Below are 14,234 nucleotides of genomic sequence, written 5' to 3' on the forward strand. Positions count from 1 at the left end.
CCCAATCCCTCATGCAGAGGACTTGTATGCAAAGCTTACAGTGGGGCTGTCCTTCATGAAGCTGGACAAGAGCCATACATACCTGTAATTGTGATTAAATGAGCATTCTCAGAGTATGCTATAATTAATAGCCATAAGGGTTTGTATCAATATAGGAGATTGCCATTTGGTGCATCACCAAGCCGTGCCATTTTTCAATGGGTGATGGAGAACATTTTACAAAGTCTACCCCAGGTTGCCAGTTATCTGGATGATGCACCAATAACAGGGAAGACCAATAAAAGGCACTTAGAGAACTCGGAAATAGTTAGATGTTTCTCTGGCGTAGGTGTAGAAAGAAAAATGCATGTTCCAGATGCCCCAAGTGATCTACTTGGGTTACAGAGTTGACAAGACTGGGTTACATCTGTTGAAAGATCCCACGTTTGTACAGGAGATTAAGTCTTACCTTGAATGGTGAATTATTATGGAAAATTCAGACATAATCTGGTCGCCATCATTGTACCCTTATAGTTTCTATTGAAAAAGGGACAGACTTGGAAATGGTCTCATAGCCAAGACATAGCCTTTAGGGAAGTGAAGGTGTTGGCACACTATGATGGCAAATGGGATGTGGTGCCGACATGCAATGCCCACATACATTATCAGGGTAGTGTTGGCTCATAGATGGCTCAATGGAGACAATTTCCCAATAGTGTATGCTTCCCGGACTTTGGCTGACGCAGAGTGCAAATAAGTCCAGATAGAGAAGGAAGGTTTTGTAGTCATTTTTGGTGTGAGAAAGTTCCACCTACTTTTATAGATGTAGGTTTGTAATAGTATCAAATCACAAATCCCTCTGGGACTACTCAAAGAGGACAAGGTTGTGTCATCCATAGCTTCAGGTCAAACTCAGCAGTTAGCTCTCATTCTAAGTGTGTGCAATTATAAGTTGGAACACAGTCTGGGAGGCCGAGTAGCAAATGCGAATGTTTTGAGCCACCTTCGGCTGGCAGATGCCTGACTGGTGGTGTCAGCACTGGAAAAGTCCGTTTTGGTTTTAAACTTTTGAGACACCCTTCTGGTCATGATTGACAATGTCAGACTGTGGACACAAAACAATTGGTCCTGGCAAAACTAAAATAGCTGGTGGTCATGGGGCAAACAAAAGGGCCATGAGACCAGATTAAGATAGAGGATGGCATTTTATTATGGGGAGCAAGAGTGATGATCCTGAAAACAGATTGCCGTCAGATACTAGCCGTTTCGAAAATAAAGATTTGGAGACACTGGTGTTGGACTGGGGTGTACAAAGTTAAAAAAAAAATCACACAACACCAGGTTATAATCCAATAGGTTTATTTGGAAGCACTAGCTTTCGGAGTGCTGCTCCTTCATCAGGTGGTTGTGGAGAATCTCCACAATCACCTGATGAAGGAGCAGCACTCTGAAAGCTAGTGCTTCCAAATAAACCTGTTGGAAAATAAAATGTTTGCAAGAAATTATGTCTGGTGGCCAGGATTGGATACAAACATAGCTAATGGGGCAGTGCCCGCAGTGCCAGCCATGATAAAAATTACTGCATGCAGCTTTCCCTATTTGCGTGGGAATGGCCAGATAAAACCTGGACTTGCTTACATGTCGACTATGCTGGCCCTTTCATGGGCTCAACATTATTATTCGTAGTGGACGTCCACTCAAAATGGTTGGATGTACAAAGAGTTCAATCATCAAAAGCTGTGAGCGTCTTTTGCAATACAAAAGCTTCCAGAAGTGATAGTCACAATCAACAAGCCATCATTTACCAACAGGGAATTAGAGCATTTCTTGAAGTCAAATGGCATTCGGTATACAAAGATAGCTCCATATCATCCATTGTCCAATAGTCCGGGGAAGACAGCAGTCCAAACCTTGAAGGCAGGCTTAAAGAAACAACCTACAGTTTCATGAGCTACAAAACTGTCCTGTTCACATTTGATTGTAGGTCTACCCCTCATGCAACTACAGAGATAGCTCAAACAGTGTTGCTAATGGGAAAAAGACTCTGCACCAGATTAAATCTGATTTTTCTAGACCTGGGGTTGAGGGTGAAACACAAGGCTCCTCTAAGTGAGAGAAACAGTTAACTTCAGGGGATGAAGTTTGGTGCTAAAACCATGGAAATGACTCTGCATTGATCAGAGGTATGGTTGACGAGAGGTCAGGTCCAGTGATTATAAAGTTTGCATAGATGAGGTAGTCCTAAACTAGCATTTGGACTAAACAAAAGCAGCAAACTTGCAAACAAGGCAGCAGCAAAAGCTACCAGGCCCCTCAGAACAGCTGGAAAGGCTGTTGGAACTCGTGGGTTCTCCCTCTCCATATTGGTTTAGAGAAACCTCAGAGTCTAAGAAAGACTCAGGTGTTGAAGCCTCAATGCCTTTACTGCCTGAAGAACAGATGAGTTTCTTCTGACACGCTCCTGTACATACTGTCCATAACTGAGGCTGAGTTGGAGGAACCGGACCTGGTGTGATAACACTCCAGGACAGTTTACAAGAAAAAGAGCAGGCTAAATCCCTGGATTTAGACGGGGAGAGATATAGTGACTGTAACAAGTTAGCCAGGTGGACATCTCTGATTAGGGCTATTAATCTGGTCCAGTCAGGGAGCCTCGGCTAACATACAAACAGGAGTTTCAGAGATTCTGTTAAGGGTGACAGCTGACTCTGAGGAAGCCTGATGAATGTCAAAAGTACTAAACATGTGTAAATAAAGGGTGACATGGCACTGGGATAACGGCTTGTGTGAAGTTATTTCAATGTCAAGTACATTTTTGTCTCTCTTGTTGGTGCCTTCATCACCTGCTGCAAACACAGTACAGCTGATAGGTCCTTTAAGTCTGGACCACCTTTGTCAATAGTGGCGCTTCATTAGCCATGGTAAGGGATGGGGGATTATTTTAACTGGTACCATGAGACTCCATGGGCCCAAGAGTCAATCTTGAGGTCTCCCTGGGCAACACTTTCCAAACTGCATGTGGCAACTCTGTTGGATCAATCCTCCCCCCAGTGAAACAAGACAGACCCAGGGGCGATAATGCGTTGTTTGGGAGTGTATACATTAAGAGATGATATCAGGGGTCTGACTATGTCAGTCTGTGATTGATTAATCTGTGAAACTCTTGAATTTTAGCAAGCGCACCGCGATGTCGGCAAGGAGAAATTTTTATGGTCGATAGGGCTAAGTTGCCATTGTCAATTCCAGTATCTAGGTCAATGCCAGATGGTCTATTTATTTTATTCCTTAATTGTTACCTTTTAGCAGTCTGATACATTGAGGGGACTGCTAGGTGATTTCAGATGGCAGTTAAGAGTCTATCCCATAGCTGTGGGTCTGGAGTCACATGTCGGCCAGACCTTCCATAGTGAGATTTGTAAAATCAGATGGGCTTTTACAGCAATTGACAATGTTATTATGATTACCATTAGACCCTAAATTCCAGATTTTACTGAATTCAAATTCCACCAAATTTGGCAACAATGTGTTTTCAACCCAGATTGCCAGTCCAGCAACAATGTTGTATTATATTGAAGCTTTGTAAAGAACAATCACTATGAAGAAAATACCTGTTTGTAGTACTGAAGACAAAGAATGCACTGGCATCGGGCATGGGAACAGCCTTCTCTTTTATATGCAGTTCAGAGAGTGGCCGAGGACGTGGTCCTACAGGCATTTCTGGTTCCTCGTCATCTTCATCTCCTGAAGAAAGAAATTTCAGTCTAGTAACTGCAGCTGTGGAATGGACAGCATTTCCCAATCATTGTATTTTTGGCCTTGTTTGTAAATTTTCCTGTTATTCCTACACATATGTCATAAATCAGGCATAAAACATTTTAAAGTGCAAACAATTTAGATCAGATTAGATTCCCTACAGTGTGGAAACAGACCCTTCGGCCCAACCAGTCCACACTGACCTTCCAAAGAGTAAGGGAACCATTTCCCTCTGATTAATGCACCTAGCAGGGCCAATTCACCTGACCTGCACATCTTTGGACTGTGGGGGGGAACCAGAGCACCCGGAGGAAACCCATGCAGACATGGGGAGGATGTGCAAACTCCACAAACAGTCGCCCGATGCAGGAATTGAACCTGGGACCCTGGTGCTGTGAGGCATCAGTACTAACCGCTGAGCCACCGTGCCACCCCACTGAAAAATGTTTTACTGGCTTTGGTAATTTGCATTTTATTTATGTGAACGTGCTTGACAGCTCCAATGTGATGTCTGGATCTAGAAACTTCTCCCATACTTTAACGTGTGATATGTCTCCATCAGATGTATCAAAGTTTGTCTATTGTTGCTTAATAGTGTAATTTTTAATTTCTTGGGCAAGTGAGATAAATCTTATTTGTATTTGTGATAAACTGTAGTTTTGTCATTTATCATGATCAAAATTACAAGATATTTTGTTTTTCAATCATATTTGCATAGTATCTTCTCCATAATACATTCAACCTTTGGTTATGTGAAAAATATGATGGAATGATCCTCTTCATTTTCCTCTATTTATCATAATTGATCCTGTTATCTGCAAAACATATTCTAACTTAATGTCACACATCTAAGTTTGTGCGCTTCCCCTTTTTAATCTATATTTGGATCAAGAATTTTCTTCATATTTTCCAAATGATGCAGGAATAGTAATTCCTTGTACCATTTTTCATTCAAAAAAATTTATGTCATTTGCTGTATTGTCCAACAGGATCATTTTATTGACTGTAGTTTTTGTTTGCAAATCTACATATTTTGCTGACTGAACTTACAGGGTAGGACGTTTTCAAATTCTTTTAGGTAATGGCTCTATTAATCAGTTTAGCTCAAAAATTCAAGGTCCACTAATAGTTCTGAAACATTTTCTCTCCACAGATGCTGTCAGATCTGCTGAGTTTCTCCAGCAATTTCTGTTTTTGATCGTTTCAGATTTTCAGGATCCACGGTTCTTTATTTCATTTTAGAGCTGAACAAGCCAAAACTACTCTCCTGCCTAGTTTTTAAATTATTTGCTCTCTCAAATTACAAAAAAAATTCAACATCTATTACGATGCATTCAATGCACTCTCACTATAATTTCTATTGATCTGAGACAATAATTGATATTTGTAGCCCTCCAGTGCTGTAACTAAAAAAAAAAGGCTTTCAACAATGGATTTTTAAATAATTTTCTTGGCTCCTGTATCTCCCATATTTCACATAATATATCATGCTTCTTAACTGGGAGGCCAGACTGATTTAGGTCATAAGCATATCCCAGTTGTGAACTTCCTTCATTCAAATTTAGCCTAAGTTGTATGCAAGGTTCACAATGCCCTCATGTTCCAGGTTTCAGATTTTTCTCCATTTCAGAATTCTGTCCATCACAACTGACAACTTAAATAAACCTTAGAAAGTACATCAACTGAGACACTTCCTGTACATTTTTTTGTAATTGATTCCAGATACCCAGAAATGGATCATCTGTATGCTCTGTCAACATGGATATTCATTTTCTTGACTTCTAATTCTCAGTAACTGCAATTCATTGTGAAGAGACTGGAGAGCAAAAGATAGCAGGCAAATTTAAATAGCAGACTCCTTTTTTGATAAAGAATACACTGTAAAAAGCTTTGTTTTCATAGAATCATATAGTACAGAAGAGGCCCTTCTCATTCTGTAAACTTTTTTGTCCAACAAAAAAGTACATTTACATTGTGTAGGGAAGCACAGTCTTTATTTGAACTAAAATGTCATTAAAAGACAAGTGAATTCGAAAATAATTATAAGGTTTCACAATAAAATCCTAAAAGTATTACCTGGGAATTCATTGGTAGGATAAGGATTCTTCTCCTCGTTGTCCTCAACCTGATAGTCTTCCAATTCAATCTGTGACGTATGAAAAGAGATTACTGGTGATTTTTACAAGTAAAGTAACATTCAAAAATTATCACAAATGCTCAATGATTTCAAAGGAAACTTCATGGAAAGCAATTTAATGGCACATCACTGAAATAGCCTATACTGGAAATGAGAAATGATAGGTGAAATGCAATTTTTCCAGTTTTGATTTTTCTTATTTATTTTAATCCTGGTTAAAATAATTACACAAACATGCATTATTTCATTTTACTGTCCTCAATCAATCCTGAACCATGTGCTGGTAGGAGTCATGTTCCAAATAATAAATCAGTGATTTACTTTGTGACCCCAATGCTAAGCTTGCAAATAAATGTTTGTATTCTTTACCCACATAATCACTTTGGATATTTTGCTTTGTTAAAGATGACCATGCTGTATAAATTCAAACTGCCATTGTAAACATAACTTTTATACCAATGAATGGGAAAACCCCTGATACACCATAAACTTGAAGTTCTCAGATGCAAGTGAGGCATTGAAGTGTGCTCCTATTCATACGGGGAGAGAATAATGTATGGGCCGAGCTTGAAATGTATTCAAGATACAGAGCAATGCCCAGAGGTGCCAGGTCCATGTTCAGTTAAGTTAGGTCTGCACCAAAATAAAGGTGCAGAACATATATGAACATTATAATTTGCATTTCATATTGCAATATTACACAAAAGTTTGAATTCTCAATGTGGCTGCAACTGCATGTATGTGGAAGCACAAACATTCTAGGGTTCAACATTAAATCGCGGCGACAGCATCAGCAGTGACGAGTTGGCCCAGCAGCACAGAATCGCCTAGGCCTAGCAGCACAGACACATGGTGGCGGTGTCAGAGGTGAATTTGGTTTCCCGATGGCTTTAGCATCATCAAGGTGGTCCTAGTGTTGACTTATGGCGGCTGTGACAAAGGTGAGTTTGGGTTGAGCACAAATTCATGGAGGTGGCAGCAGAGAGTTTGGGTCCAGTGCAAGACCAAGCAGCATTAGCAACGTCTGCATCGATGTGGTGGGCCTGAAGCAGATTCATGACGATGGCGGAGTTGACTTTGGGCTGGTGTGCTACCCAGCAGCAACAGTTGCACCTGCCTAGGCAAGGTCTTTCAATGATATGTAGAGGCGAGGCGAGATGGCACTGAGGAATGGTGACTTTCATTCGCAATGATGGCATGGTGAAAGGGACTTGTGCCTGGCCACCTGGCCCATGCCCATGACAGAGCACATAACAAGAATGACTGTAATGTTGAACACTTTCGTTTTTTTTATTTTTCTACGATTATATTCTATGTTTTAGTTTACTTTTCTGTATTTTTTAGATGATGCCAGAGTGACAACACTATACAATAGTTTTTACTGTATTTTGTAACAAAATACGTGACAATAAATAAACCAAATCAATGTCACTTTACAAGTTTTATAGAATTTGAACATCATAATCTATCCCTTTCAGATTCAAGTTGAATCCATGCTGCAATCTTTAACATCTTGCAGTGCTGGTATAAAACAAGAAAATAAATGCTGAAGCTCTTTTGTTTCTCGTTACAGGTTGAGAAATGGACAAAAGGCCTGTTTCCAGATCAAACTCCTGAAAAACTCTCGTCTCTGACCTGCTCTTGCAGCTATAGCATTTATATGGCTGCTCTAGTTCAATTTTTGGCCAATGATAAGACCCAAATGTTGATAGTTGTGTGGGGAATTCAGCTAATGGTAATGTCAGTTAACATCAAGATGCCTCGATATTCTTGTTGGATATGGCCATTGCCTGGTGCCTGTGCTGTGCAAATGCAGCTACCATTTGTTAGCCCAAATGTGGCTATTTAGGTTTTGCTGCATCTGTGTTGAAAAATGTCGTGCTGGAAAAACTCAGCAGGCCAGGCAGCATCCGAGGAGCAAGAGAATCGATGTTTTGGGCATAAGCCCTTCTTCAGGAAACGTTGATTCTCCTACTCCTCGGCTGCTGCCTGGCCTGCTGTGTTTTTCCAGCATGACATTTTTTAACTCTGGTACTCCAGCATCTGCAGTCCTCACTTTCTCCTTTGCTGCATCTGAGCATGGACCTCTCTGAGCAATCACAAATGGTGCTGAACATTGTAAAGTCATCAGCAACCACTACTTCTGACTTTATGATTGACAGAAGATCATTGATAAAGTAGCTGAAGGTGGCTGGATCTAAGGCACAACCCTGAGAAGATTCTGAAGAAATGTCCTAGAGTTGAGGTGACTGACCTCCAACAATGATAATCATCTTTCTAATGCTGCAGATGGCTCTAACCAGCTAATATTCAATTTTCAAATGTGTGATAAACTTCAACCAACTGGGAGATACAGGAATTTAGTTGCAAAAACTAACAGCATACATTAACAGAATTATTGTCCTGCATCAATTAATATAGCCCTGGATAACTTTTTACAAGACCTTCCTGTCGCTATGTTCCTTTAGCTCAGAAAGTGATGCCAAGCCTAATCTAGACATAGATCCAGCAAAACTACTGTTGATGTAAATCATTAGAAAAATCTTCATCAGAATGTTTATGCTATTTTACATAAGTATATTCGTGAGATTGAAAAGCATGTGTAATTAGTTAGTTCCACGCTATTTTCAAAAAAGTTAACATTAACATCTTAGAAAATGAATGTCAGTTTAATAAAACTATGATTTGAATTACATCATCCTAAATTATATTAGCTTAAATCAGATGTAGTTAAATGTCAAAATCATGTGATGTCCATAAAATCTAAGGTCATCGTATTATTTAAGTCACATGGAGGTGAATTTACTTAGATTTACATTGAAATTACAACAAGTCATATGGCTCAGCCAATCAGGCTATGTGCTTATCCTGCAATGAGTAGTCTCCTTACTTCCATGTGCACCACCTCATTGTGAAATACAAGTTGGAATTAGAAAGAGTCACAACCTTCCCCTTGAATATGACCCTGCCTCTGATCACCAAGCCATCATCTATCAGACCATCACAATCTCATCATTTCAGGAGATCTCCCATCTACAGCCTTCAACCTAATAGGTCCCCAAACCCACACCACCCATTTCTATCTCCTACCCAAAATCCATAAACCTGACTGCACCAGTCAAGCCTCTGTCTCTGCCTGCTCTGATTGACCCATTGTCTCTGCCTGCTCCTGCCCCACTGAGCTCATCTCCTCTTACCTTGACTCTGTTTTCCGCCCTTTGGTCCAGGAACTCTCTACCTACATTCGAGATACAATCCATGCCCTCCACCTCTTTCAAGACTTTCAATTTCCCGGCGCCCAACACTTCATCTTCACCACGGATGTACAGGCACTTTCTACCTGTATCCTCCCCATTGTGGGCCTAAAAGTCCTCCACTTCTTTCTTTCCCACAGGCCCAACCAGTCCCCGTCCACTGACACTCTCATTCACCTGGTAGAACTGGTCCTCACCCTCAACAATTTTTCATTTGATTCCTCCCACTTCCGACAAACCAAAGGGGTAGCCATGGATACTCAGATGGGACCGAGTTATGCCTGCCTCTTTGTAGGATTCCACAACTACACTGACATCATCCCTCACCTCTTCCTCTGCTCTACTGATGACTGCATTGGTGCTGTCTTGTGCTCCTGTGAGGAGCTTGAGCAGTTCATCAACTTTGCCAACACTTTTCACCCCACGTTCAAATTCACCTGGACCATTTCTGACACCTCCTTTCCCTTTTTAGATCTCTCCATTTCCATCTCCGGAAACCAACTCACCACTGATATCTATTTCAAAACCACTGACTTCCACAACTACCTCGATTACACCTCCTCTCATCCACCCTCCTGCAAAAAACCTATCCCATGATTCCAATTCCTCCACCTCGCTGCATTTGCTACCAGGATGAGGCATTCCACTCCAGGACATCCAAGATATCCTCCTACTTTAGGGGCTGTAGTTTCCCCACCTCAGTCATTAAGCGTGCCCTTAACAGCATCTCCTCCATCTCCCACACTTCTGCCCAAAAAAATCCCTCGCTCCAACAACAAAAAGGATAAGGTCTCCTTCATCCACACATACTACCCCACCAACCTCTGAATCCAATGCATCATTATCTGACATTTCCGTCATGTACAATCAGATCTTACCACCAAAAAGGTATTTCCTTCCCCACCCATATCCACTTTCTGCAGGAACCATTCACACCTTGACTCCCTCATCAACTCTACACTCCCCACCAACTACTCTACCACACCCAGTACCATTTCTTGCAACAGCAAGAGGTGCAACATCTGCCCTTATACCTCCCATCACCTTCCTCCATGGCCCTGTCACAAAGCTAGTCCATTTTTCTAAAAGCTGTTCCTTGGCTCAAGGATACTCTGTCCTTGATTTTTTAAGGAGGGGTAATAAAGCAAGCCGGGTTCTGATCAGACTGGTTTGGTACAGAGATGAAAAGGATTTTGAGAGTGTTTTTGTTTATATGTAAACAGATAAGTCTTCAGGCCAAAGTGATCATGTTGTAGAGGTGACCTGTAGAGTGAAAGGGGACTGGTCAGCTCTCTGGCTGAGCAGTTTAGTTCGGTACAGAATTGGTTAGGAGATCAACAGTGAGCTGTGTGGAAATTCTCTCTTCTGCCCTTCTAACTTCAACCTGTAAGCAGCTGACCCTTTTTTGTACTGTGTTTTAAAGGGGTTTGCTTATTTGGACTGCTGTGTACATTCAGAATAGCATATTTTAGTCTAGTTTGGATAGACCAAGTTCTGTAGTGGTTCTTTATTCTGTTCTTTGTGTTTTATTGTGTAATTTTGTGAATAAATCTTTTGTCTGCTTTAAACTTGGTAGTCAACCTCTCTAACCTAAACCAGATAATTTTCACTGTACACTTACTGAAACAAATTGAAAATCACACAACACCAGGTTATAGTCCAACAGGTTTAATTGGAAGCACACTAGTTTTCGGAGCGACGCTCCTTCATCAGGTGATTGTGAGGTTGCTCCAAAAGCTAGTGTGTTTCCAATTAAACCTGTTGGACTATAACCTGGTGTTGTGTGATTTTTAACTTTGTACACCCCAGTCCAATACCGGCATCTCCAAATCATGAAACAAATTGCTAAGTTATAGTGTGGACTGCCTGCTAAAGAATGTTTTGAGTGGTCTAGTCTAGTTCATCACAGCCCTAAACAATTGTTCAAGATCCAACAGAAATTCAGCTGCACATCATTCAACCTTCTCTTGCAACTGTTGCCTCTGATGTGGTCTCCTCTTTATTGGGGAGAGCAAAGGTAGACTCGGGGACCGGTTTGTGGAGCATTTGCATTTTTCACGCATTAACCAACGTGAACTTTCCAGTTGCCAACCATTTTAATTCCCTTCCCACTCCCCTGGCGATGTGTCCAACCTTGACCTCCTTCCCTGTTAGAGTGAGGCCAAATGGAAACTGGGGGAACAACACCTTATATTTTGCTTGCAAAGCTTACAGCCCAATGATCGCAACATTGAATCCACCAACTTCAAAATCCCTCCTCCCCCAGCTTTATCCCAGGTCTAGCCCCGCCCCTCCTCCTTGTCTTCCTGATCAGACCCTAATCTGTCCATCTTCCTAATCACCTATCCGTTCCACCCTTCCCACGAACTAATCATAATAACGTCCTACCTGCATCCAGTTATCACCTCCCAACTATTCTTTCTGCCAACCCCACCTCCCTCCCTCTGTATACTTCTGGGCTTCCTTCCCCACTCCAGTCCTGACAAAGGGTTTCAACCTGAAATGTTGACATTCCTGCTTCTCAGATTCTATCTGACCTGTTGAGCTTTTTCAGCTTCATATCAAATGACTCTGGCTCCAGCATCTGCAGTCCTTACTGTCTCCTTGTCACAAGAACCCAAATTGTTTGTACTGAAATATAATCATATCCAAATGTCTCTTCTGGTCAGATGTAGTCAAATGACCTCTACAATGAGGTGCACAGGCTAAAGACAGCCATCTCATAAGCACTTCAATAAAGATAAAGTGCAAACCAGGCTACTGTTTTGTGAACACAGAACGTTGTGTCATAAGTAGTGTTCACACTGCGTATTGAAGAACTATTTTCAAAAAGCATAATTACTGACAGAAACTCATGAAGGATCAGAATTGTGAAAGCTGCAGCAAGCAGTTGAAGGAAACTGAAAATGAACAAATAAACAAAGGTCACAGCTAAAATACAGGGTAAGACACAAATGGCTGCAACACTTTATCTTCTAGCTCTGACCAAGATAACAGGTGATATGAAGTAAACCCAGAAATTCTTTCCATACAACAGAAAAATTATGAAATACCAATATATCTGTTTAACTAGCTAGTAGATACACTCCTGTCAGTGCTGGGAAGAGACTGTTTTAAAGTATATTTCACTAAATCTCTCTGAAGAGCATAAGAAACAGACTGTCGAAATTCTGCAAATCATAAAGGCATGTTTGTACTCCGAGTGAACATAACTTATGAATGGTATGTGTTCAATATTAGGATCCAAGGAAACTAATAAAAATAATCAATTGATCAATCTGCAATTTAATTAACTCAGCCTGCTTGCAGAATCCTGTCTATTTGTGCAACCAAAAGGTGATCTCATTAAAGGCAAGATTGCACTAGACACAAAAGATCCCCAAATTGAGTGTAGGGGAGAAGCATACGTTCAGGAAAGCAATTGACTTGTGTAAAAATGCAGGGGTTGTAAACTTGCAGCTAGAGCATATACATGGCAGGACAAACCAGGCCTTGCATTATATTGGTAGATACTCTAGTTCGAAAGTGCAAGAACAATCATAGATAAAAGCAGAATGGAAATGCTGCAGGAGAAATTAGACAAAAAATGGTATGGTCAGAGTAGGAAAAGCAGTGTTCTCACTGAAAAGAGCTGGATCATTTTTCACATTAGGGTGTGGCTAGAAGAAATTGCTAAAAATAACTATTCAAGGCCACTAGAATGATATCACCTGACTCTTATGAATCACTCTACACATAACAGGTTGGTTCAGTCATCTTGATAAGTGGTTATTGTTGTTGAAATGGTAACTGCAGATGTACAGTATCAAGTCAAATGCAGTTTCAGATAGACACCAAAGTACCATTTACCATCATGACCTTCACAGCTCAGTACAAAGCAAATCAACATAGTGATCGAAAAATTAAGCCTGTGACTAGATTGACTTTTGTCTGTCATTTATTTAAATAATCTGGATAAGAATATAGAAGACATGGTTAGTAAATTTGTGAATGACACCAAAAGTGGTGGCATAGTTAGCAGTGAAGAAGGTTATCTAAGATTACAAATAGATCTTGATTAATTGGGTGAGTGGGCTGAGGAGTGGCAGATGGAGTTTAATTTGGATAAATGTGAGGTACTGCACTTTGGTAAAACAAGCAAGGGCAGGACTTGCACATTTAATGGTAGCGCCCTTGCAAGTGTTTTAGAACAGAGAGACCTAGAGGTTCAGGGACATAATTCTTCAAAATTTGTGTTATAGGTAGACCGTGTGGTTAAGAAGGCATTTAGCATGGTTGCCTTCGTTGTTCAGACCTCTTGAGTATAGGAGTTGGGATGTCATGTTGATGTTGTACATGACGTTGGTGAGGTCTCTTCAGGAGTACTGTGTGCAGTTCTGGTCACCACATTATAAGATGATATTATTCAACTGCAGTGGGTTCAGAAAAGATTTACCAGTATGTTGTCATGAATGGAGGATTTGAGTTATAAAAATAAGCTGAAGAGGGTGTGACTTATTTTCACTGGAGTAATAGGAGGTTGAGAGGCGGCCTTATAGAGGTTTATAAAGTCATGAGCGGCATAGAAAAGGTGAATAGGAAAGGTTTCTTCCCTAAGGTGGGGGAATTCAAAATTAGGAGACTTTTTTTCAGATGAGGGGAGAAACATTTAGAAGAACATGAAGGGCAACTTTTTTTACACAAAGTGGTTATTGTATGGAATGAACTGCCAGAGGAAATGGTGGATGTAAGTACAGTTACAACATTTAAAATACATTCAGATATTTGGGAGAAGATTTGTAGCTCGGGTGCTTGTTGTTGTGGTTCTGTTCGCCGAGCTGGGAATTTGTGTTGCAGACGTTTCGTCCCCTGACTAGATGACATCCTCAGTGCTTGGGAGCTTCCTCCTTGAAGCACTTCACAGGAGGCTCCTAAGCACTGAGGATGTCACCTAGACAGGGGACGAAACATCTGCAACACAAATTTCTAGCTTGGCGAACAGAATCACAACAACAGACATTCAGATAAATATATGAATAGGAAAGGTTTGGTGGAATCTGCACCAAATGTAGGCAGATGGGACTAGTTTAGGTTGGGTGTGGACTAGTTTGGACTGAAAGGTCTGTTTCCAT

General features: G+C 40.8%; 1 protein-coding gene across 1 annotated transcript in view; it reads right to left on the reverse strand.

Annotated features, from left to right (window-relative positions):
- Positions 1-14,234, reverse strand: part of cacna1c (calcium channel, voltage-dependent, L type, alpha 1C subunit) — a 1,009,638-nt gene that overhangs the window by 449,798 nt on the left and 545,606 nt on the right. The window contains exons 18-19 of the mRNA XM_060839877.1: positions 5,809-5,878; positions 3,588-3,720 (exon numbers count right to left, since the gene is read on the reverse strand). Coding sequence (XP_060695860.1) covers positions 3,588-3,720; positions 5,809-5,878 — 203 coding nt within the window. The remainder of the gene's footprint in view (positions 1-3,587; positions 3,721-5,808; positions 5,879-14,234) is intronic.

The sequence above is a fragment of the Hemiscyllium ocellatum genome, chromosome 19 (assembly GCF_020745735.1).
Source record: "Hemiscyllium ocellatum isolate sHemOce1 chromosome 19, sHemOce1.pat.X.cur, whole genome shotgun sequence".
NCBI classification, from domain to species: Eukaryota; Metazoa; Chordata; class Chondrichthyes; order Orectolobiformes; family Hemiscylliidae; genus Hemiscyllium; species Hemiscyllium ocellatum.